Genomic DNA, 24,462 nt, shown 5'->3' on the forward strand with positions numbered 1-24,462 from the left:
TATTTCAGTAACAAAAATAAAGGAATATTAATAGAAATTAAAACTAAATTAATAAATACAGAAATAGAAATCAGGGGAGCGACATGTGGCCACTGCAGTCAGTGAAGGGTGGGTGCTATGGATATAGGACATGGTGGGCTTGAGCACCCACATCTCGCTCTCCTAATTTCTATATCTATTATTTTAATGTTAATTTTTATTGCTATCCCTTTACTTTATATTATTTCTTTATGTGAAACTGACAAATGGTCGTTCAGACTGGTAGACAGTGTTTCCTCACCATAATTTGGGTCCTACTTCTTGCGTCACCTGTAAAATCTAGGGTATATTTTATATCTGACATTACAGCTTGTACCCACAGATCCTGTCAATTAGTGCAGTGTTTTTTTACTTTCTTTCGGCTTGTTTTTGGTTATAACAAAGTAATATATATTTACATAAAACAGACAACAACAAATATATAACGAACCTGTTCTTTTCTTTGTGTTTTCCGTTACTGTTTCTTTCTTCCAAATATTCCTCTTAATCCTTTTATTTTCATGAAATAAACAACATTTTTGTTTATTATAAATGTTGTTTTCCTATTTGTAACAACTTCTCCCAGTGTATGTTTCTTCATGTTTTTCCCACATACGCCACAACGATGGAGATTATTTTACTTATGCAATGCATTGTGGTATGTCAAGTGATTAATTTGGATAAGTGATTTTCAACAAATTTCTCAAATTTACATCTTCTGCCAGTGTGAACTCTTGGATGCTGTTTAAAATTCACTTTTCATTGCAAAATGTTTTCCACACACATCACTACAGTGAGGTTAATTTCTAATGTATACATGATGTATAAATAATTCTTTCTGACAATTTTTTCTCCCCCAGTATGAATCATTTGATGTACTTTTAGTCTCTAACGTAAATAATAAACAATTAGACTCCAGGTGTCAAAACTCCTTATATGTATACATATGTGTATATAATTTGTTATTTTGACTCAAAAACAAGCTGAAAGAAAAACAAATTAAACAAAAATTGCTGCATCAACTAAAAAGAATCCAGGGTACAAGCTACAATGTGGAATTATAAAATGTACCCTAGGTTTTGGAAGTGACTGCTACTGTAGGACCTGCATAGCAGTGGGGATACACTGTCTCAGTGGCAGTCCCAAGGGGGAGGGGCATGGGGTGGCTTGAGCCCCCCCTAAAATGAGCCAAGTCCCCCTCAGCCCCCCCCCCCAATATTGTTACCTACATATATTCATAAAATATGGAAAACACAATTGTCGTTGCTTAACAATTAACATCAAAGAGGCATAGATATGTGGAACTCAACGTCTTCATTAATACAGAAGTATGTGTCATGCGTCCCATAGCAACGTACTGAATGCACTGAAACTCATGAGCTGTATTGCCACTCCCTGTGTAATGCCATTCTATCTTGAGCTTTTGAACTTTGATGAAGATTAGACAACCACGTTGATTTCAAGTTACAACAGATCATCAGGGATTTTACTTGATAAACCAAAGATTTCACATGTATTCACCCATTAATTTCATTTATCTTTTATTGAAAAGTAAAACATAGCATGCATGTATAAGTGTATTGTGTATAGGTCAAAACTATGAAGCATTTAGCCAGATTTGTGACCTCTGTGAGATCATTTTGCATTGTGTATCAGCCATCCAAAATTTGCTGCCAATCATCAGAACAGGTGCATTGTTTTGAAGTAATACTGACTATAAACACAACATGATGAAAGATAGTTAGCCTGATAGTGACCTTACTTTTCCTCAGAGTGCATTAAATTCACATGGGATAATTCATTTATGCTATGTAAACTATGTCTTCATGTTATATTTCTTTTGATTTGTAGCTTTACTCTTAATGGTATATTAAATGTTCAATCTAAGCTAATCTTGATTCTCTTTATTATTACGTATTACCTTGGGTGGAATTTAGGTGAGCTTCCTCTTTTACATATATGCATATTTTCATAAACAGATTATTTCTAATTTGTAATAATGAATTGTTAATCAGAGTATCAGTTTCCAATGAAAACTGCATTGAAAACGCAGTTCAAAATAGCACACCTTTCTGAAATGTACCTTGGTATTTACATTATTATAATTTACCATCTACACTTCATATTGATGGCATTTTGGGAAGCCCCTCCACAGTTTACTTCAGCCCCCCCAACGAAAATATCCTGGTGCTGCCACTGGTTCAAGTGTAGCTTAAGTTATTGTACTCATTACATAACCTATGAGCTGTTCATGAGTATACCTCATGAAGAGTTGTTGTTATTACTTGTAATTATCTTGCTTAATCTAATCTCACTTTTTAAAAGTAGTTAATTACAAAATTAAAAACTTAAGTTACATAATATTACAGTTTGATTCATTAATTGTGTCTTAATGCTGAATTGTTAATGTAACTATCTAAAACAGTGTGACATGCACTTTGGCCTACCCATTGTGAGAGGGTAAATCATTAATTTACTTAATTATTAAAAAAAGCTGAAGTGGATGGATGAAACAATGTTTATACATATATATTACACTGTGGCTGAGTTACATGTAAAAATGTAGAACAGTTTTAGGTTTAAAGACCTGTGTCAATCATTAAGGATTGGGCAGTCTTCAGCTATGAGAAGACTTTCTTTTATCTTTAATGTAGAGTTCAAGTCTGAAGATTCTGTGGGAGTGATAGATAAGTCATTAAATCAGATATTGTGATCTGTGGTTTTAGAATGTGTATGAATGAATGAATGAGTTGCTGGGTTTAAGTAGTGGAAGGTTGGTACTGTTAGATACTTCTAATGTTCACAGACTCTAGTTTTTAAGTGGTGTTTTGTTTTACGAATGTATGTAACTCTACAGGCACTACACCTATATTTATACACAAGCCATGAACATAGAAGTTTATGTACTTTTTCAATTGGTAGGTATTGCAAACTCATAAAAGAAAGCCAATGATAATGAGGGGAAATTTAGGGATGGTGTGTTCATTGGCTGGTGGCTGGAAATTATTTTGTTTGGGCAATTGTGTAATCTTCATAAGAAAATATGTTGGTTCACCATAATTTAATGTGTGTTTATTTAGAAGAGTACTGTTTTTGTGTAAATAAAATAATTAGAACAAAGGTTTAAAAATCTCTAATAGTGATATAGTCAGATTACGTTGGAGATAAAACTCTTGAAAACTGGTGTAGAAACCAGTAAAAGTTCTTGTATGGTAAACAGAGGTAGAAAAATCTTAACCTTTTTTACTAATACTGACATCTAGGAACAGTAAAAAATCATTTTTTCCAAGTTAGGATGTGAACTTGATATTTGGGTGTTGGAAATTAAGGTAAGAAATGAACTCAGATATATGGCTCAATTGTCAAAACATCAAGAAAGTGTACGTAACTGTAGTGTTTGTCATGGACAGGTTTAAATTTATGTGGTCAGTTTTCTAGCCACTTATTAAATAGTATGTTGATAAACATTTTAAGTTTCTTCTAAATCTTGACATTAATAAATAATTATTTATTTAACACACACTGAACTTATGAACAGGAATTATAAACTATTGATGTTAATTATTTAAGTAGACAAATCATTAGAACGTTTCACGATAATCAACCATTTCTTGTTAGAAATATACAGGCTGAAAGTAACATTGTTCGGTGCTATACTACGTTATCATATAGAAAATGATTTTTAGACCTTATCCACTAAAAACATCTCTTGAATGTGGTACATTACCAACAATTCATTTTCAATACTATTCTTATCTAGGTGGAAAAGTTTTAATGAAGCATGTCAAACTAATTTTTGTTTTAATATTTTTATATTGGTATTTATGTTGATTATATTAGAACATTAAAACATATTTAGACATTAAATAAAGTATTGTATTATATATGTTTGTTATGAACTAGTTTGTCACACCATTTATAAATCTATTTTAGATATAAAAACCAGTGTGGACACCTGTTGTGGAAGTTAGGTTCCTGGTTATCATGTTATAAAACAAGAAGATCACATTACAGAAGACATAAAGTCACCAAATGACAGAATTAATGGAGAAACAAATTTAAGTGGAAATAGCCTAACACAACAAAAGAAGATACATTCTGGAGAGAAACCATATCATTGTACAGTTTGTGGAAAACAGTTTGATAGAAATAGTCACTTAAATATACACCAAAGAAGACACACTGGTGAAAAACCATACACTTATACAGTGTGTGGAAAACAAGTTGGAACAAAAAGTAATTTAAAAATACATTACAAAATACATACTGGGGAGAAACCTTACAATTGTGCAGTATGTGGAAAATACTTTAGTACAAAAAATAGATTAAAATCACATCAAAAAATACACACTGGTGAGAAATCGTACACTTGTGGAATTTGTAGTAAACAATTTAGAACAAGTAGTGAATTTAAAACACATCAAAGAATACATACTGGTGAGAAACCTTACTGTTGTACAGTGTGTGGAAAACACTTTCGTACAAGTAGTTCCTTGAAAACACATCAAAGTATACACACTGAGGAGAAATCTTACACATGTGAAGTTTGTGTAAAACAGTTCAGAACAAACAGTGCATTAAAAGTACATTGAAGAGCTCATACTGGTGAGAAACCTTACAAGTGTATATTGTGTGCTAAACAGTTTATATCAAGCTGTAACTTAAAAAAACATCATAGAATACACACTGGAGAGAAACCTGAGAGTTGTACAGTTTGTGAAAAGCAGTTTGTAACAAATAGTGATTTAAAAATACATCAGAGAAAACATACTGGGGAGAAATCATACACTTGTACAGTGTGTGAGAAACAGTTTGGAACAAAAAGTGATTTAAAAATACATTACAAAATACGTAGTGCAGAGAAACCTTATAGTTGTGCAGTATGTGGAAAATATTTTAGTACAAAAAATAGATTAAAATCACATCAAAGAATACAAATTGGTGAGAAATTGTACACTTGTGTAGTTTGTGGTAAACAATTTAGAACAAGTGGTAAATTTAAAATGCACCAAAGAATACATACTGGTGAGAAACCTTACTGTTGTACAGTGTGTGGAAAATACTTTCATACAAGTAGTTGCCTGAAAAGACATCAAAGAATACAGACTGGGGAAAAATCTTACAGTTGTACAGTGTGTGGAAAAACCTTTTGTAAAAATAGTACCTTAAAAATACATCAAAGAATACACAGTGAAGAGAAACCTTACAGTTGTACGTCGTGTGCAGAACAGTTTGTATCAATCTGTAATTTACAAAAATATCAGCTAGAACACACTTGAGTCAAATAAGTGAAAACATTTTGTAAAAACTAGTGAATTTAAACTACACACTGGGTACAAACCTTAAATTGTGGAAAATATATGTATGTAACTATAGCTTAAAAGTACCTTGAAAAATACACAGCTGGGAGGAATCTTACATTTGTGTAAGCTCGTCCCCCACTTCCAGTACATCACCACTAAATCCGAGGTCTTATAATGCTAAAAGTCAGATACAACTTAGGTAACCTATTGTGTAAATTTGTAATATAGTGTATAACATTAAAGGCTGTCCTAAGAGTTTGGAAAATACATCAACCATGTATCCAGATTTAGATTGTGTATAGTGTTCATCAGGCTCCATGTAGTATTTGTGGGGTATTTTGCTGGCATCAAATGCAGTAATTCTATGTTAAGTTGTGGATCCAAATACCTTGATATTGACACAGGGTGGTCCTGTGATATGGGTGGCAAGAGCGACCGTTTATATATGACTTAATGAAACCACCTTTGAACCTGTGGCAAATGCCTATTAAAAAACAAAAAGTGGAAATCAAACTATACTAATCAATTTCAGATAGCACGTGCACCAGTGTACATGTTTACTTTCTTACTCATTCAACAAATTTGTGGAGAAGGGTGCTTGGAAGCTTTAACTATCAGTCATCTCAGTATAACAGGTTTTCATGGCTAAGTGCTTAACTTTGTATATGTCTGCTACCTTAATATCTTCCATTTCCACAATTGTTAATCTTTTTTGAGAAGTATGTAAGTTGCAACACACACAGGTTAATGTGTTATGTAATGTTAACATCAACAGTATCTCATAATAACACTTTCAGTTCACATTTTCTTCACCACTGTCTGAAACATTAAACACCTAGTCGGTTGGCTTCAAACCATTTCATGTCTGTCTGTAACTACTAGTTAAACACAGTTCACAACTTCAATCTTCATCTTGATTTCAAATTATTCTGTTCCACTCATTCACACAGGTTATCATCTCACAAATACTTATGCTAACCATAGTAATTTAGTAATTTTCTAATTATTCATTTACAGTCTACTAATCTCGATGATTGTTATTTGTCTACATAATTTTTACACCAATCTGCATGACCTGTCTATATTATAATTTAAATTTGATGATTCACAGTCATTCAGTTCAATTACTTACTTAGCTTCAGAGTATGACATTTTTCTGCTGTCTTGCCCTGATTATTTTTTTCTATGTGGACTTTGCGAGCTAGTTTAACTTAAGCATCCTTATAGGTGCTGGTTTATCTCGAGCTCTATGTAACACACAGTATTTTATAGATTCCATTTACCTACTTTGTGTTTCCTTGCTGTAGCTCTTGAGTGCTCTACCTGCTGCTGGAATTCTTTAATAGTTAACCCTGAATGTTTAAGAAGCAAATGCTGAGTTTGTTCTAGAATATTTCACAGAGTGCTTTATTACCCAAATCTTATTTTACTCCTCTGAATAATTATGATTTTTCTTCTATTAGTTTTTGCCAGTCAGGTAACTTTAGGTTAACTTATGTCATTGTGAAAGTGGAAGGCAGTTATATATCCCTTGACTATGTGCTGAGCAGTTTCTGCTCTTGACAGGAGAGTTTTTAGCCCAATAATCAAAGTGGGATACATCATAAAAGCACTACTAGTGCTTTCTCAACCCATACCAGCCGTTTTTAAATATATAATTTTCTCTACAAGTGGGTTTTCTCGTCATCATGGGATACTTCAGGTTTCAGGCAAACTGTTGATAGGATCAGTTCATTTATCACATTAAACACCCAAGTCCCTGGGTTTCTTGTCTTAAAGAAGTAAAAGAATTTAGGGATACTTTTTTTTTCTCAAACAATTTTGTTATTTAAGTTTTTATACCTCCAAAATTTGCATATTTACGAATTTAGGCAAGTGCTAAATAAATTCCAGAATCAGGGTCACAAGCTTTGATGGGTCCATCTATACACTTTAATATATCTTCTGTTAGTTCTAGGTAAGTGTGTTTATTGTTAGAAACAGCTACAGCCATGTGAAAAAATTAGGACACCCTATGAAAGCCTGTGTATATATGTAACAATTTTGGATAAATGGATATGTAATCTCGATTGTAACAATACTGAGAGATTAAAGTAATATAACTAAACAATTAAAACTGAAGAAAAGACTTTTCAAGATCTTCTGTAAAATGTAATTCTACAACAATGCATATTTCAACTGAGGAAAAGTTAGAACACCGTGACATTTATACCCACATAAAATCGTTCAACTCGCACACAGGTGTATCACACCAGTTGCATGTGATTAGAAGATTGTTACTCAGCATTGTGAATGAGGCTTGCCCTATTTAAACCTCAGACATTTAGTTTGGTGTGCTCCTGACTGTTGAAGTGAGAGTGAGCACCATGGTGGGAGCAGAAGAGCTGTTTGAGGCCTTCAGAAAGAAAATTGTAGCAGCTTATGAGTCTGGTAAGGAATTTAAAAAAGATCCCAAAAGATTTTGAAATTAGCCATTCCACTGTCCAAAAAATAGTCAACAAGTGGAGGGCTTTCAAAACAACTGCCAACATGCCCAGGTCTGGTCGTCCAAGCAATTTCACTCCGAGAGCAGACCGCAAAATGCTAAAAGAGGTCTCCAAAAACCCCAAAATGTCATCACGGGACCTACAGCAGGCTCTGGCTACTGTTGATGTGAAAGTGCATGCCTCTACAATCAGAAAGAGACTGCACAAGTTTAACTTGCATGGGAGGTGTGCAAGGAGGAAACATTTGCTCTCTAAAACATCAAGGCCAGACTGAAGTTTGACAGAGAGAATGTAGACAAAGACCAGGACTTCTGGAATAATGTTCTTTGGACAGATGAGTCCAAAATTGAATTATTTGGACACCAGAACAGAGGATATGTTTGGCATAAACCAAATACAGCATTCTAGGAAAAGAACCTCATACCAGCTGTGAAGTATGGAGGTGGAAGTGTCATGGTTTGGGGCTGCTTTGCTGCAGCAGGACCTGGAAAGCCCACAATCATAGAATCCACCATGAATTCTACTGTGTATCAGAGGGTGCTTGAGGATCATGTGAAACCATCTGTATGAAAATTAGAGCTGAAGCAGAACTGGACCCTGCAACACGACAATAAACCAAAACATACCAGTAAATACACCAAGGACTGGATGAAAACTAAGAAATGGAGAGTCCTGGAATGGCTGAGTCAAAGCCCAGATCTTAATCCCATTGAGATGCTGTGGGGTGACTTGAAATGGGCTGTACATGCAAACATCTCACAGCTGAAAGAATTCTGCATTGAGGAGTGGGGCAAACTTTCTTCAGACTGATGTCAGAAACTGGTGGATGGCTACAAAAAGCATGTCACTGCAGTTACTTCAGCCAAAGGGGGGTAACACTAGCTATTAGGGGTAGGGTGTCCTAACTTTTTCCCCAGTTCTAATATGCATTTTTGAAGAATTACATTTACAGAAGATCTTGAAAAGTCTTTTCTTCAGTTTTAATTGTTGAGTTATATTCCTATAATTTTTCAGTATTGTTAAAATTGAGATTAAATATCTATATATCCAAAAATATTACAAAAATACACAGGTTTTCATAGGATGTCCTAATTTTTTCACATGACTGAATGTAGGGTTTTTTGGTCTCTATGGTTAAAACCAATTAAATATATAGTGCTACAGGGATGGATATGAGTCATCATAGTTTATTTGTTGATTTTAACTACTGGTTAAGTGTGTCTTATTACAGCTATCATTGATTCAGTCCATGTAAAATACAGGTAGATCTGGTCATTCTATACAAGGATAACAGACTGTAAGTGCTTAGATAATCTTTCCATTTCATCTAATAATTATTTAATTGGGTGTGAAAAGTAAGAACTCAGCTTAAATTAAACAAATATTCATGAGTATAATTATTAATATTGTTTATTTAATAAGTTTACAATTGTCTCTGGTTGGTTTTCTTGTCCTTGAATAACTATTTTTATATAATGCTTTTTACATTCGATATGGTATTTCTTATAAAATTGTTTGTAATGTTTTTTCCATTATAATTTATTTCACAATTAAATCTGTATGAAACTTGTATTTACTTTGCAATTATTTCTCTGTGAATGTTACTGATAAGAAATTTTTATCAAATCACATTTTTCTAGATTTAAAATATCCACTATATCATTTTGATGTTGCAAACTTTCAGTGGTATTATAGTTTGAGTGATCTGTTTGTTTTGCTTATTAGCCCCCCCAGTGGCACAGCAGTATGTCTTCAAACTCAAACTGCAAAACTGGGTTTTGATACCCATGGTGGGCAGAGCACAGATAGACTATTGTGTAGCATAATTCTAAAATAAACCACAAGGTTTGATATTAATATAATCTGAAATTTTTGTTTTGCATAACTTGTTTAGTGTTCTTTAATATATTGTTTAGTAATTTTTGATTGACATTCTACTTTTTCCATATATTTTAGTTTTTATAATAATCAGTAAAACACTTTTTACATAAGTTATAACCAACAATATTTGTTTTTATAAAAAATCTTCAAGTGGTTTATCTTCCTTACATATAATTTTATTTCTTTCTATGAAGAAAACTTTGTTTTGCTAAATGTTTTTTAATAATTGATTTCTACATTCACATGTGACATTTTTATTTTTAATTACATGGTAATAATAAGTAACACACTTTTTTATGCCAAGAGATAAGATGACAATTGGTTTATTTACTTTTATTAAGTTTCTTGAAATGGTTTTTAAACTTTACAGGTTTTGAATTTCTTCCATTATTAGTAAAAAATTTCTAATTGGTGTGTTTGATGTGTCTGAATAACTGTATGAGAATAATGATGAGACTTGGTAACTTAAAGAATATCAACTGGCCTCAAGGCTCAGTTGTATATGTCAGTGATGGTTAGTTTTCAGTTATATATGTGTGGTTGTTGCTAGAACATAAGCAAGAAACTTTATCCTGTAGTATAATATAGAATGATATACTTTAATAGGAGAGTAAAGATACTACCAGTAAGATATATATTTTATCATTTAATAATCTTCTATAAAAGTAAACATATAAATTATTTACTAGTGTTAAATAAAATTAAATTGCATAAATTTGAAAAAAACAAGGAAAATTAAATTGAATACTATCAGATAAAACCTTTATGTTGTGATGATTATGAAAGCTATTTACTTGTATTCGTCAATTATAATATTCATAAGTAAATCCAAGGGTAAGTATCTGGCCTCTTAATATCTCCATCTAAGATAAAGGTCCTGAAACAAAGCCCTTAAAAGGAATTATGATAACTAAAAATTGAAGTAAATAGATATCAAAAATAATACCTTGATATTTAATGATAAATGTATAAACTTGGTTCCAGATGAAAACTCCTAGTGTGTGTGTGGTTATTTATTAATGACTCCAGGTTATTTTCATTAATTGTAAATTACATGAAGCAACATGTTACAAAAAGGGTAATATCAAAAGTATCACCATCATTTAGAAACACTGAAGAATATAAAAATATTAAACTTAGATTGAGTGAGTAACTTCATAGTCAGTACATCACAATAAACAATAATTATATAATGTTTAATACAGCAATGAAACTAAATTAAATGAAATATTAAGTAGTTGGGATGATTAACAAGCATCATGAGTTTGTTTAAATTAAAATAATAATTTAGAGAATATTTTATTATGTTGTAGTAATTGGAAAATAATATTTCCATACAAATATCTCCTAATACATTGTAAACTGCATGGGTCTACTCTATTTTAGAGAGAAAGGACCTTTCAAAATATCTTTACCAAAACAAAGTTCCTCTGCTGCAACAGTGATAAGTCTTTCGATTTACAATACTACCATAAGGGGTTCAATTTCCCTCTGTGGACATAGCAGATAGCCAAATTCCACAGATCTAGATAAGAATATTTAATTAATGACATTGAAACAACTATAACAAGTCTGTCCATAGATCTGAGTGAACAATTATTCTTTTAATTAATAATATCAAACCTTCTAGAGTAGTGTTCAATGAAAATATAGTGAACAATGGCTGAGTACTTAGTTGATGATGGTTCTAGTCTCAGAGTAGATCTGAAAGGATATGGATTGATTCTTTATTCAATAAAACTGAGCCATTAGACTGAAACCGTTCATAAATGTGGCTGAAAGAAGATTTATCTTTTAATCAAAAGTACTCAACCTGCTAGATAAACACTAGAGTGCATCTTTATCTTGGAGAACAAGTAATTATCATTTATAATGAACCCAATAAAGCAGCATTAAACATATATCTAGATGTTTACACATTGATCAGAATTTGGATATGTGATGTCATTAGCACAAAATTAAAGATGGTTCCCTTATAGATGGCAACCAGGCTAACAATTCAAAAGTAAGGATATATTTCAGAAAGTGTGAAAAACCCTTAATTTTGTTACATAATTCTTTATTTTATTATTATTTTCTATCTTATATTGAATTAAAAACATTAATCAATTGTAGTCGTAAGAAATATAGCATTAACCATTGTTTTTGGGAAAAAAACCTAAACAATATAGTATCAAAACAAAGAACTTGAAGTGAAGAAATAAATGACATAAACATCACAAAGATTAGCTTATGACACTATTAAGCATGATGTGTGCTACAAGTCTAAATCACACCAAGGAAGAATGTTTCAAGTGATGATATAGTTGAAAAGGCAGAAATCTTCATTATCAGAGAATATTGGTGAAACTTAATCTATTGAGAAATGGCATTAAGGGAAAACAAGCCAGATTAGATCAGCTCAAAAATGTAGATGAAAAAATAGTAAAAAGTGTGACTCAAACTTTCTTATTGATCTTCATAAGCATAGAACATTTATGTCAGTGATAATTATTTTGCACTTGTGTGAAATTGAAATGACTCAGATTGAAGTACAAGCATAGAACAGTCTTTACGGCAATGAAAATTATTCCAAACTTAGGGTTAAAAGTAATATATAATGTGAATTTATTATGTATTTTTTATACTTCATTCATACGTTCATATATTAAATGTTTAGTGAATCATCAAAATGATAACTAGTTGTCAATATACAATATAATTATAATCATACTGTTAAAAATGGTTAACTTATTGATATTGTGAGTTCTGATTTCATGATAACATGAATGGTTCTTGAAAAATGACAGTGTTCTTCAAGTTCTCTTCTTAATTCTGTATGAACCCTGAAACATTTAACTGCCTATTCCTTATACCAATTTTCATATCCTACCATTCCTTGATTGCCTGTTCTAGTAACTTGGCATAAGGCCTCAATATCCCTTCTAATCCATTGACTTGAAATATATATCTTGGAGACCTACTTTTTACCTTCTGTCACATCATGAATATCTGAAACTGCTTGTTTTCGACTACAGTGTGATGCCTTGGCTTTTCAGTGACATCATGCTTTTCCATTTATTTCTTGAGCATGCTTCTTTTCCACCTGTTTGCAGCAGCATATTCTCACCATTTTTTCTTAATTTCCACTTCCCATTTGTATTTACACTCTGATCTCGATTGTCTTATCTATCCAGTTCATTCCCTCCAGTTTTATGTTGCTTGCACAATTTCCTTCCATGTTTCTATTTTCATCTTTTTATCAACTTATTTGGCTTATTTCTTCATTCAAGTTGTACTTCCATGATTTTCTCACACCAGGATCATCATTACTGTATCCCTTTTGCCTATTTTAATCATCCATTGATGGAGGTTATGCAGACTTACAGTGGACCATACCTCATACTTTAATTGTTCATTTTTTATATCATGTGTCCATCTCCTCCTCTGGATACTAGTTTCAGCCTATTGAAATTTTTCAAACACCTTAGTTCAACTTTAAGTGGGTACATTTTTTTGCCATTTTTCTTTCAATTACAGTGGCCCATTTTACATGTTAAATTCTGCTCTGTGTATAAATACTGTTTGATCCTTAAAGTCTATAATATTCACCACTGAGATGGTGTGTTTCACAAAACCATGAGGTATCTTCACAGCATTCTGTTTCAAAAATAAACTCCATGCCAGGCAATACCAATTAGTGGATTATTGTGAGTAAAGCAGTGTCTCCAACCCTGGTTGAATGACTTGGGGCTGTCGTGCTTTTAAGAACAAGGTTTCGTAGTTACCCATTGCACTTTCTCTAGTGTGACCAGATTCCCCATAATATGTGTGTGTTTTCCTTTCAAGTGAAAAATGGGAGTCCTTGAAACATATCGGGCCTTAACTGCTGGGACAGTGGACCATGGATGCATCCTTCTGAATGTGCTCTATCCCACTCAGTTGAGAACAGAGTGTTGGTGTATTGACAGTGTAAAAAGTGTGAACCATTCTCTTACCATGGACCAGAAATCAGTACCTGATGCTGCCTGGTATGGAGCTGGTGTGATGTACCAAATACAGTTCATCAATCTGGAGATGGATACACATATTAGATGGTGTTCCTCCATGGTTCTTTGATGCTAGAACTGATGGCAGTTCTTAACATTTTGGAAATAACTCTGATTCGGTTTTTCTTGTGCTTTCTTTTATTCTGTTGGCTTCTCAAGTCCATCTATAGGGTAGTAGTCAGTTCACAGAAATTAAATGCTGAAATTTGGAGTTCCATTCCCTATAGTGGACATAGCAAATAGCCCAACAAACCTAATTGACAAATGTATCCGAAAGTTGCAGTTAAAGAATTAAAAGAGATAAAAAGGAGCTGCCTCTGATTTGTTTTCGTTAGTTATTCCATTGAGCATGTGATGATTTGGGCCTTTTCCCCATTGCTTTTGAGCCTGCACTTTACATGATGGCTTTATGATATGGAAGCAGGTATTTAGTTTTTTATTTATACAACAGTATGCTACAAAAAACACAGCATTGCTATACAACACTATGCTACAAAAAACAGAGCACTGCTATACAACACTATGCTACAAAAAATACACAACACTGCTATACAACACTATGCTACATAAAACACAGCACTGCTATACAGCACTATGCTACAAAAACACACCATTGGTATACAACACTATGCTACAAAAACACCACATAGCTATATAACACAATGCTATAAAAACACCACATAGCTATATGACACTATGCTACAAAAACACACCATTGGTATACAACACTATGCTACAAAAACACCACATAGCTATATAACACAATGCTATAAAAACACCGCATAGCTATATGACACTATGCTACAAAAAAACAACACTGCTATACAACATTATGCAACAAAAAACAACACTGCTATACAACATTATGCAACAAAAAACAACACTGCTACAAAAAATACAACATTGCAATAAAACAGTATGCTACAAAAATCACATCATTGCTATACAACAGTATGCTACAAAAAACACATCATTGCTGTACAAAAATATGCTACAAAAAACACAACATTGCTATACAACAGTATTCTACAAAAAACACAACAATGCTGTTCAACACTATGCTACACAAAACATTACTATGCAACACTATGCTATGAAAACAAAACATTCCTATACAACACTATGCTACATACGGGCTTATAAAACATGAACCAATTTTCTGGAAATGTCCATACACTTCGAGAAATTTCAAGAACGATTAGTAATAATTCTATAGCTTATATGTAAGATCACAAATAATGCTATTTTGTTGTTTTGGAAGTTTTGTTAAACCTTCGTAGGTGTATTTGAATATTTGTAGGTCAAGGAAGCAATTAAGACCTTTACTTACCATGTTAACTCAGCAGTATTCAATATAACAAGGATATTATTTACAGGGCTATTATTTTCACAAAATAGTTGTGTTTTTCAAAGCACCAAAACTCAGAATAAGGAACTTATTATTATCCTACAGTGTAATTGTAACATCAAGATTGATAATTGACACTCTTTACTGTCATTTTTTGTGAACTTCAACAAACATGAACTTATTCAGGATAACAAATTTCAACGTGTGGTAACATTAACAATATCAGGTTTACGACAGTTCTTTATTTGTTTTATCCCCAGTATGTATTAATAACTACTAGCTGAAGAAACCCATTATGTAGATTAATGATTAATGAAAGGTGAGGACTTGAAAACTTGCTTCCCTTATAGGTAAATGTAAAATATGCCCATGAAACATACATACATAAAATGTGAAACTGTAAATATACATGTATCTCTGCTTGAACCCAAGAAACCTTCATGCCAAATTTGGTGAACTAGTGGTAAAAGAATGCTCGTACAAACTGAAAATATGAAAAGTTGTGTGCATCTTCCTATGGACCCAATTAGTCTCCATATCAAATACTGTGAAGATTCATAAAAGATAGATACATGAACATACAACAGATAGTACTATTACATTTACATAGATTTATTTAAGTCATTCTACTTTATTCAATTTTTAGATCAGTATTGGAACCAGTTATCTCCACATATTTCTAATCTGTAAGGTCTTCTCCATTCTTTACTCTAACAATTTTTTTTAAATTGAAAGTTAACCTGTAACTGAGTTCCAGCAACTATGCAATCATGTTTCACCAATATGTATTATATTACACACTTACATTAGTGCAAAACTGTAAGGTATTTCATCAGTATATATTGCTATCTCACTTTAAGGATTTTATTACTTTTATAATATAATTCCCACAACAGATATTCACATTGGTCTTTATGTATATGACATCACAAAGTGTTAATATTTTATAATGCATTTCTTTATTTCATGAAATTATAAATACATTTTACTGTCCTTACATATATTGAAATAAATATCAAAAATGAAAAATTTTTCTGTTACAGTTTCATAATTTCACACTTCTACCAAGACTAGAATAACACTGAAAATAAACTATACACTACATACCAGTTGAAATCAGACCAGTTTAACCACATTCAGTAGTTGAATCAAGATCAAAATGGAATGGTGACCTCACAGTAACCACATTAACTAATTCAGCCAAGACAGACAGACAGAACTAAACAGTAAGGTTAATTATAAATTCTACCTTCTTCTCTACTTCACAAATATCCTTGTTATAACCATATTCACTAGTTTAGTCAAGGTAGACAGAACTGAACAGTAATGTTAATAATAAATTTTATCTTCCTCTCTACTTCACATATATCCTTGTTATAACCATATTCACTAGTTTAGTCAAGGTAGACAGAACTGAACAGTAATGTTAATAATAAATTCTACCTTCCTCTCTACTTCACAAATATCCTTGTTATAACTATATTCACTAGTTTAGTCAAGGTAGACAGAACTGAACAGTAATGTTAATAATCAATTCTACCTTCCTCTCTACTTCACAAATATCCTTGTTATAACCATATTCACTAGTTTAGTCAAGGTAGACAGAACTGAACAGTAATGTTAATAATAAATTCTACCTTCCTCTCTACTTCACATATATCCTTATCATAACCATATTATTAAACATTTAATTCTTTGTAGATGGTGAGAATAAGAAATCTATGTTGGATATGAAATCCTTTATTTCTTATCATAATTCCATTGAAAATATTGACAATCACAATGAACAAGAAAGTTAGATCATCTTTCTATCTTAAACACATATAAATATACAACTTGTTCTGTTTTTCTTTTTACTATTTGAGCAAAAGTGAACACTTTCTTTTGATTCAACATTTCTAATATTGAAAGACCTATACCTTATACTGTGTACCAAATTATACCACAAAATTTTTTACCAACCATTTACGAGAGCTAGATTTCAGATATGAGGCCAGGTAATACCTTCTTGTGTACTTTAACTTACAACTGTATTCACAGTATAGACACACAAGATTTCTCCAGTGTATTATCTCTGATGTTTTTAAGGTTCCAAATACTTGCTACATAGTAGACAGCTGAAAGGTTTTTTGGTGGTTTGTTCTTCTCAGAGTTATTTAGTTTGCTATTTCTTTCACAATCTCTGCCCCACAGTAAACACAATTTTTCAAACTGTTTTCCACAAACTAAATAACTGTAAGGTTTCTCACCAGTACTTTTTATATTATCTTAACTTTTCACAGATTATAAAATGTACAAAATTGGTAAAAGAACTGATAAGACTGATGCTTCATCTTTTTCAATATTTAGACTAGCATACATGAATATAAAGAGTCATCTTCAACTAAATGTGTGGTTGGACTTTTGAAACATTTATCTTCAGATCTGTTCATTTAAGGAAGTTTAAGTCAAACCTTGATAAATATTTTAATCGTAAAGACTAGATTTAATTTTTTTCATGTAATGAATAAGACAACCATTACTGTTGTATAGCACATTACAAAACCATTTGCATTGTGCTAAACACCTGTACCAAAGAATGATTTTATCGTAGTCAGACCTCAAAAGTATTATTAATGTAAGGTAACTTTTACAGCTGTAAGGTTCTTCTTCTCCCAACTGTATGTTCTCTGAGGTATTTTTATGCTACAGTTACTTACAAATTGTATTCCACAACCATAAGGTTTTACCTGGTATGTAACCTTTTATATTCTTTTGAGTAACTACTTTTAACAAATTCTCTTCCACAAACTCAACAACTGTAAGATTTCTCCCCAGTGTTTCTTTAATTGGTTTTAAGATACTATTTGAATGAAAATTGTGTCAACTCACTGTACACCTGTAATGTTTCTCACCAGGGTGTATTCTTTCATGTATTTTTAATGTACCATTTGTTCCAAACTATACAACTGTAATATTTCTACCCACTATGTATTCTTTGGTGGGTTTTTAAGTTACCATTTGTTCAGAAGTGTTTTTCACAAAGTATACAATTGTAAAGTTTTTCACCAGTATGTATTCTTTTATGAGTTTTTAAGTTATAGCTTGATATAAACTGCTTTTTTACACACTGTACACCTGTAAGGTTTCTCCTCAGTGTGTATTCTTCAATGTATTTTTAATGCACCCTTTGTTCCAAATTTTTTTACACAATCTGTACAACTATAAGGTTTCTCACCAATGTGTCTTCTCTTATGTCTTTTTAGTTCACCATTTCTACTGAACTGTTTTTACAATCTGTTCAACTGTAAGGTTTTTCCCCAGTGTGTATTCTCTGATGCTTCTTTAATTAAGTCACCATTTGTTTCAAAGTGTTTTTCACAAACTGTACAACTGTAAGGTTTCTCCTCAGAATGAATATTTTTATGTGTTTTAAAGTTATTGCTTGATATAAATTGTTTCTCACACACGGTACAACTGTAAGGTTTCTCACCAGTGTGTATTCTGTTATGTGATTTTAATTCACTATTTGTTTTGAAGTGTTTTCCACACACTGTACAACTGTAAGGTTTCTCCCCAGTATGTATTCTTCAATGTATTTTTAAATCTCCATTTGTTACAAACTGTTTTCCACACACTGTACAACTATAAGGTTTGTCATCCATGTGTCGTCATCTTTGACATAGTTTTAAGTAACTAGTTCTATTAAAGTGTTTTTTACAAACTACAATATACATTTTATAATATAATTTCTCTCCAGAGTGTATCCTCTTTTGTTGTTTTAGTTTATCAAATGTTTTTCCACAGCTGTATAGTTTATCATCATTTTGATGTATATTAAATGCTGTTAGGTTATTTTCACTTAATTTTGTTTCTACACTAATATTGTTATTTAGTGATTTTATGTCTTCTGTAATGTGATCTTCTTGTTTTATAACATGATAACCAGGAACCTGACTTCCATAACAGGTGTTCACACTGGTCTTTATATCTAAAATAGATACATAAATGATGTGACAAATTAGTTAATAATAAACATATAATATGTTAATTTACGTGTTAAACAGGTATTTATAAATATCATTATTTAGACTAAACTAACATATTTTTCTATACATTATTTATCAATTTCAGGTATCATTACTGTCTCCAACATGTTAGACTGTAGATTTGTAATCAGTCAAGTGTCAAGAATCTATAGACTGGTAGTGTTCACGATAACCATATCTGTGGTAATGCATGTCAACAGTACATCCACTGAACATGAAAAACCACAAAGTTAACAACCACTGGTCATTTACAGTTTTTTTCTCCATTTTTTATTCTATGTCTGATAAACTAGGGATCGCAATAGTACCAGCAGTACCAGGTTGCCAGAACCAATACTTGACAACCTCTAATCATGTGATACAAGACTTAGAAATTCAACTATTCTACCTAGTGTGTTCTTGTTTATGTTACATTTAATAGTTTTCTATAGGATGGAAAAATTATCCAGCTGAAGAGACAACCCATGAACAAATATCCAAATACTCATACTAAGGGAATTTGAAGTTGTTTTTAAATATTTCTTTAAACAATTAAGAATGTATATAATATTAAAACTTGATTTATTATTTATAGTTTGATGTATGTCAAATTTGTTCATATACTCTAATAATTAAGTAGTTTAATTAAATTTTGAATGTAACCCACTTTACCATTGTAACGTGCAGTTTGACTTGTCTGCATGCTAAGAGGTAATCACACATGTACCAACCTAACATGCAGTCAGTCACATAGACACATTCCTGTTTTCTTCCAGAGCATGGAAGTCACCAGTTTACTACATTTCATGCTATTACCAATTTTCATAGTGAGATTCCCTTATTGATTGAAGTATAAACTCAAAAAACTACCACATCAAACATTTATAAGTCTGTGAAAAGTGAAGCTGAAATACAAAGGAGGCATTCCATCAAATCTCCAAAATTGGGACATGTGATAACAGCTATTTTCTCAGCATATGATGTACTATAAACTAGTATCTGTACCACCATTACTGACAGCCTGGTAGCTGTACTGGATGCCAAGTATTGTCAGTACTGAAACTGATGCAAATCCTGTCTATGCCACATTTTAGTGAATTCCTCCTGAAGTTGAAGTACACTTGAGATTATACTACACTGAATTCCTCACATGGAGTTATAAGGTATTGCCGAAACCATTAAGGAATGTTTTTTCCACCTTTCCTTTGCCTTTTTTTGGCATTAAGTCATGGGCTGAGAAATCACTACTTTCCTTTTGAGCTGATCATCCCTATGAATATAATTGCACATTTACACTAGTTGCTATCCCTGGTTTGGCAGTACATTAATTGGACCTGATGATGTTCACTTTGAGATGCTGCACCATCTCTCTCCTGTCTCTCTTGCTCTTCTAGTTGTTTTTAACCGTATTTGTTGTTCCAGATGAATAGTGCAAATTTAATGTTCTCTCTTTTTCAATACCTGAAAAGGATCTCAAAATTCCTTCTAATTATTATCCAATGGCTATGAGGTTTTGAAGAAGATGGTTAATATTTATCTTGCTTGGTTTTTCGAGTAAAACAACCTCTTCTCAGTCACTCACTGCAGTTTTCATTGATAAAGTTCCATTGTGGACCACCTGATTTGTCTCAAAACCTTGATCACATAAGTCTTCCTTAAGAAATATATCTTTTTCCTATATACTTTGATCTTAAGAAGGCTTATTAGACTACATGAGAGGTCAGGATATTAAATATAACTTATACTTTTCCTGTTATAAAACAACTACAGGTTATAACATGAAAACATAAACATTTAGTCTAAATAGCTTAAAACTCATATAATTATGCATTGCATATATTTATTATTTTTATTATATTGACCTTCCAGTTCTTCCTGGTTAACATTAAAGAAGTTACAGTGGCATAGCGCACATGCACTCATGTTACAATATCCAAGAATAAAGAACTGGTCTTTATAAAGTGACCTGCATTAATTGTATTTTAGTGAACTAGTCCTTTGTAAAATACAGTCACATTTCAGCTGCAATACCTTATATATATATATATATACACACACACACACACATTATTACTTTTTACAAACAAGTTCTTAAATTTATTTTTCTTAAATCATAGGGTATTAAATAAACTAATAAAACAATCATCTCTTGTAATTATGACCTATGTCCTCGGTAGCTGCATGTCATAGCTGGCTAAGCCTTAAGAAATTTCACATTTGAAAATATGGAAAGAAATAATTTTTAAAGGTTTTATAAATATATATACTTTGAAAAAAAAAAAAATCATAAATTACTATATCAATACCATAGAATTCTACTATAATTTATCAGGCCAAGTAACTGTGCTGATTTAGGGTCTGAAAATTTCAAGCTCACTAAAATTTAGCATGAAAACAGCAAGTTTTAAAGTGATTGAAAAAGCCACTATGGGAACATTCTGAAGTTTTGAGTGGTTATACATACATCATTGAGCAAAGTAGATGTATGTGTTGTTAAAAACTGAAGAGGGTGGTGGTGCCACCTTGGTTGATTTTATAAATATATATCAATACCTCAGAAAACAGGAAATATAGGAGGTTCCTATTTTATATTCGAGCCATTCAGTATTAGTAATTTGAGTATCTAATTCTGTATACTTCGGACATCACAAACATCTAATCTGAACCAATGCTACATTCAATATACCACATGACATATAAAAATTTATATTTAGGTATGTGTTTTATCATATCTACTCTTAAAATAAGAAACTAGCAACTATGTAATACTAAAATTATAATAATAATTTACAAGTTGATGTCAAAATTATTAATGTCCAAAATTTTAATGTGAGTCAACAAATGATATGATATGTCCTTTGATCTATGTAAAAGGGATTAATTAGACATAGGTGAAAGGGCAGTAAAATAATAAAATAGGTATAACTAAATATATAATGTTATGAGCTTTAAACTATTAAGATGAACAAACTATAAATTCCTAAACACATGTTCAGTGAATATACATAATTAAAAATACTAAATTTTGTTTTTGTTCAAAAGACTTGTAATGTTAATTGAAAGCTACAATCTCCATCAAGTCAGCTGAATTTATGACCCTCAGGATGACCTTTACAGTTTCCATGCTACTAGTTCTAATATGCTGTGTATATTTTCAGAACATTTTGTAAGGTTTCAGTAATCATTAAATCATTTGTGGACAAAAAAAAAATCTGAATTTCTAACAAAGTATTTTCATTAAATTTTTTCATGAGTATATGGAGTCAAAGCACTGGCTGTTCCAAGTGCAAAGTCATTTTCATGTTAAGAGTAAAAGTATTTTTATTCATGTGAAATGCCTCAAATTTCTTATGTGTAATCTCTAGAATCTCCTAAATTAATTTCAAACTTTTCTCATTAAAATGTAATATTTCATATATATTATTTTCCCTGCCATATCTCTCTACAAGTTTGGTCAATTTGACTAATCTCATAACCATCAAAAATAAATTTGAAACAAATTTAAGTTGCACTTTTTGCAAGTCCTTAAATAGTGACAAGTACTAAAGACTGAAAATTAGCTAATTTCAATCATATCTTCAAAGGAGGTAATAGAAGTTGTCTCAGTAATTATAGAACTATTAGCCTTATAAGCTATGGGAAAAGTTTTAGAAAATCTGACAAAAGATACTTTGCAATGTCATTTAACAAATCTTCTGACATGCTTTGAAAATATTACTGCTTATATAAATGAGGGTAAGGGTGTCGGGTTTGGTGTATCTGGATTTTCAGGAAGCATTTGATAAAGTGCCACATAAAAGGCTTGTAAAGAAACTTATCTCTGTAGGTATGGGAGATAAGTTTACTAATTGGATAGAAGAGTGACTTGATGGAAGAAAGTAGAAGATTGTTATAAATGGAGTTAAGTAAAACTGGTTTAATGTCACAAGTGGTGTACTTTAGGGATAAGTCTTAGGACCATTACTCTTATTGATTTATGTTAATGATATAGATGAAGGAATGTTCAATACATTACTGAAATTTTTTGATGATATCAAGGTATTGGGTGTTGTTGGCAGGATGCTGCTGATTTACAAAAGGATTTTAATCATTTAGTGAGTTGGGCAAATTAAATAAATGGCAGATGGGTTTTAATTACAATAAATGCAAGATTTTGCATGTGGGTTATCATAATTTGAATTTAAGTATTATTTGGATGGAAATAACCTTAACAGTCTCATGAAAGAAAAGGATCTTGATGTAGTGGTTGATAAATCCCTTAACACTCCTACGAAAAGTGGGGCCTAATAGGCCCCAGAGCAACTTGAAAGGTTATTAATATTAGGCTAATAATTTTGTTTTTAAATAAAATTGCCATTTAAATCCATTAATGAATGGATTAACGAGATTCCCACTGTCCCTATCTACTATCTAACGAAACCACAGCCAGGGGAATGGGCTTGGAGAAATCAGGACTAGAAACGTCTTTTCGTAGGAGTGTTAAGCCACTGAAGCAGTTTGCTGTTGCTAGTGGCAGGAAAAATAGGATTTTAAATAGTGTCTGTAGAAAAACTGAATACAAGTCTAAAGAGGTTCTAATTGCTTTGTATTAGGTTGTCCAGAAATAAATATCGGAATTCTCACAAGTACATTTAGAAGCTGAATATTGAGTAACTTATCGTTGGTTGATTGGTTTAATCCAATGTTTGTCATTTACAAGGTGTCTTAATTGTTTGCTGTTTCAACTCTACTCACAGTAAGTTTCATAACCTCCAAGGCAGTATGGACGAGAAGGACTTTCCTCTACATCTTCAAACTTGGACAAAAAGCTACCAAAACTACATGGAACATCAACCAGGCATTTGGCCATGAATCTGTTACTGAACGTAAAGTTCAACATTGGTTCCAAAGGTTTCCACATGGAGATGAAAGTCTTGATGACCAGCAAGGTTGTGGATGGAAGCCACCTTTAGATGGAAACACATTAAGGAAACAGTTGAAACAAATCCGTGCACAACAGTACATGAGCTTGCAGTAAAGCTAGGCATAAGCAAATCAAGCACTTCCAACCAACCGAGTACAAGTGGAAAGAAGAAAAAGTTGGATAATTGGGTTATGCATAAGCTGACTGAAGATCAACAAAATTGGTGTTATGAGACCTGTCAAGGATGATGCTCCTAAAATTGAATGAATTGGGAATCAAGGTTCTGCCTCATCCACCTTATTCCCCAGACCTTTCCTCTATAGATTTTCAAGCACTTTGATGACTTTCTGAATAATAAATGCTTTAAAAACCAGGCAGCTACAGAAGAAGCTTTCAGAGAGTTATTTGACCACAGAAACTCTTAATTTCTACAACAGTAGTATAAACAGCATCATTACATGTTGGCAAAAGCGTTTCAAAGCAAATGG

General features: G+C 32.0%; 1 protein-coding gene across 4 annotated transcripts in view; it reads right to left on the bottom strand.

Moving 5' to 3' along the window:
• The window catches only part of LOC143240973 (uncharacterized), an 82,976-nt gene that overhangs the window by 16,125 nt on the left and 42,389 nt on the right, over positions 1-24,462 (bottom strand). For 2 of the 4 annotated variants that reach the window (XM_076484319.1, XM_076484318.1), the window contains exon 4: positions 16,020-19,034. The exons of the other annotated variants lie outside the window; for them this stretch is intronic. In XM_076484319.1, coding sequence (XP_076340434.1) covers positions 18,715-19,034 — 320 coding nt within the window. In that variant the 3' untranslated portion in view covers positions 16,020-18,714. Of the gene's footprint in view, positions 1-16,019; positions 19,035-24,462 lie in introns of those variants that run through there. 4 annotated transcript variants of the gene reach the window in all.

This window comes from Tachypleus tridentatus, chromosome 13, assembly GCF_004210375.1.
Source record: "Tachypleus tridentatus isolate NWPU-2018 chromosome 13, ASM421037v1, whole genome shotgun sequence".
NCBI classification, from domain to species: Eukaryota; Metazoa; Arthropoda; class Merostomata; order Xiphosura; family Limulidae; genus Tachypleus; species Tachypleus tridentatus.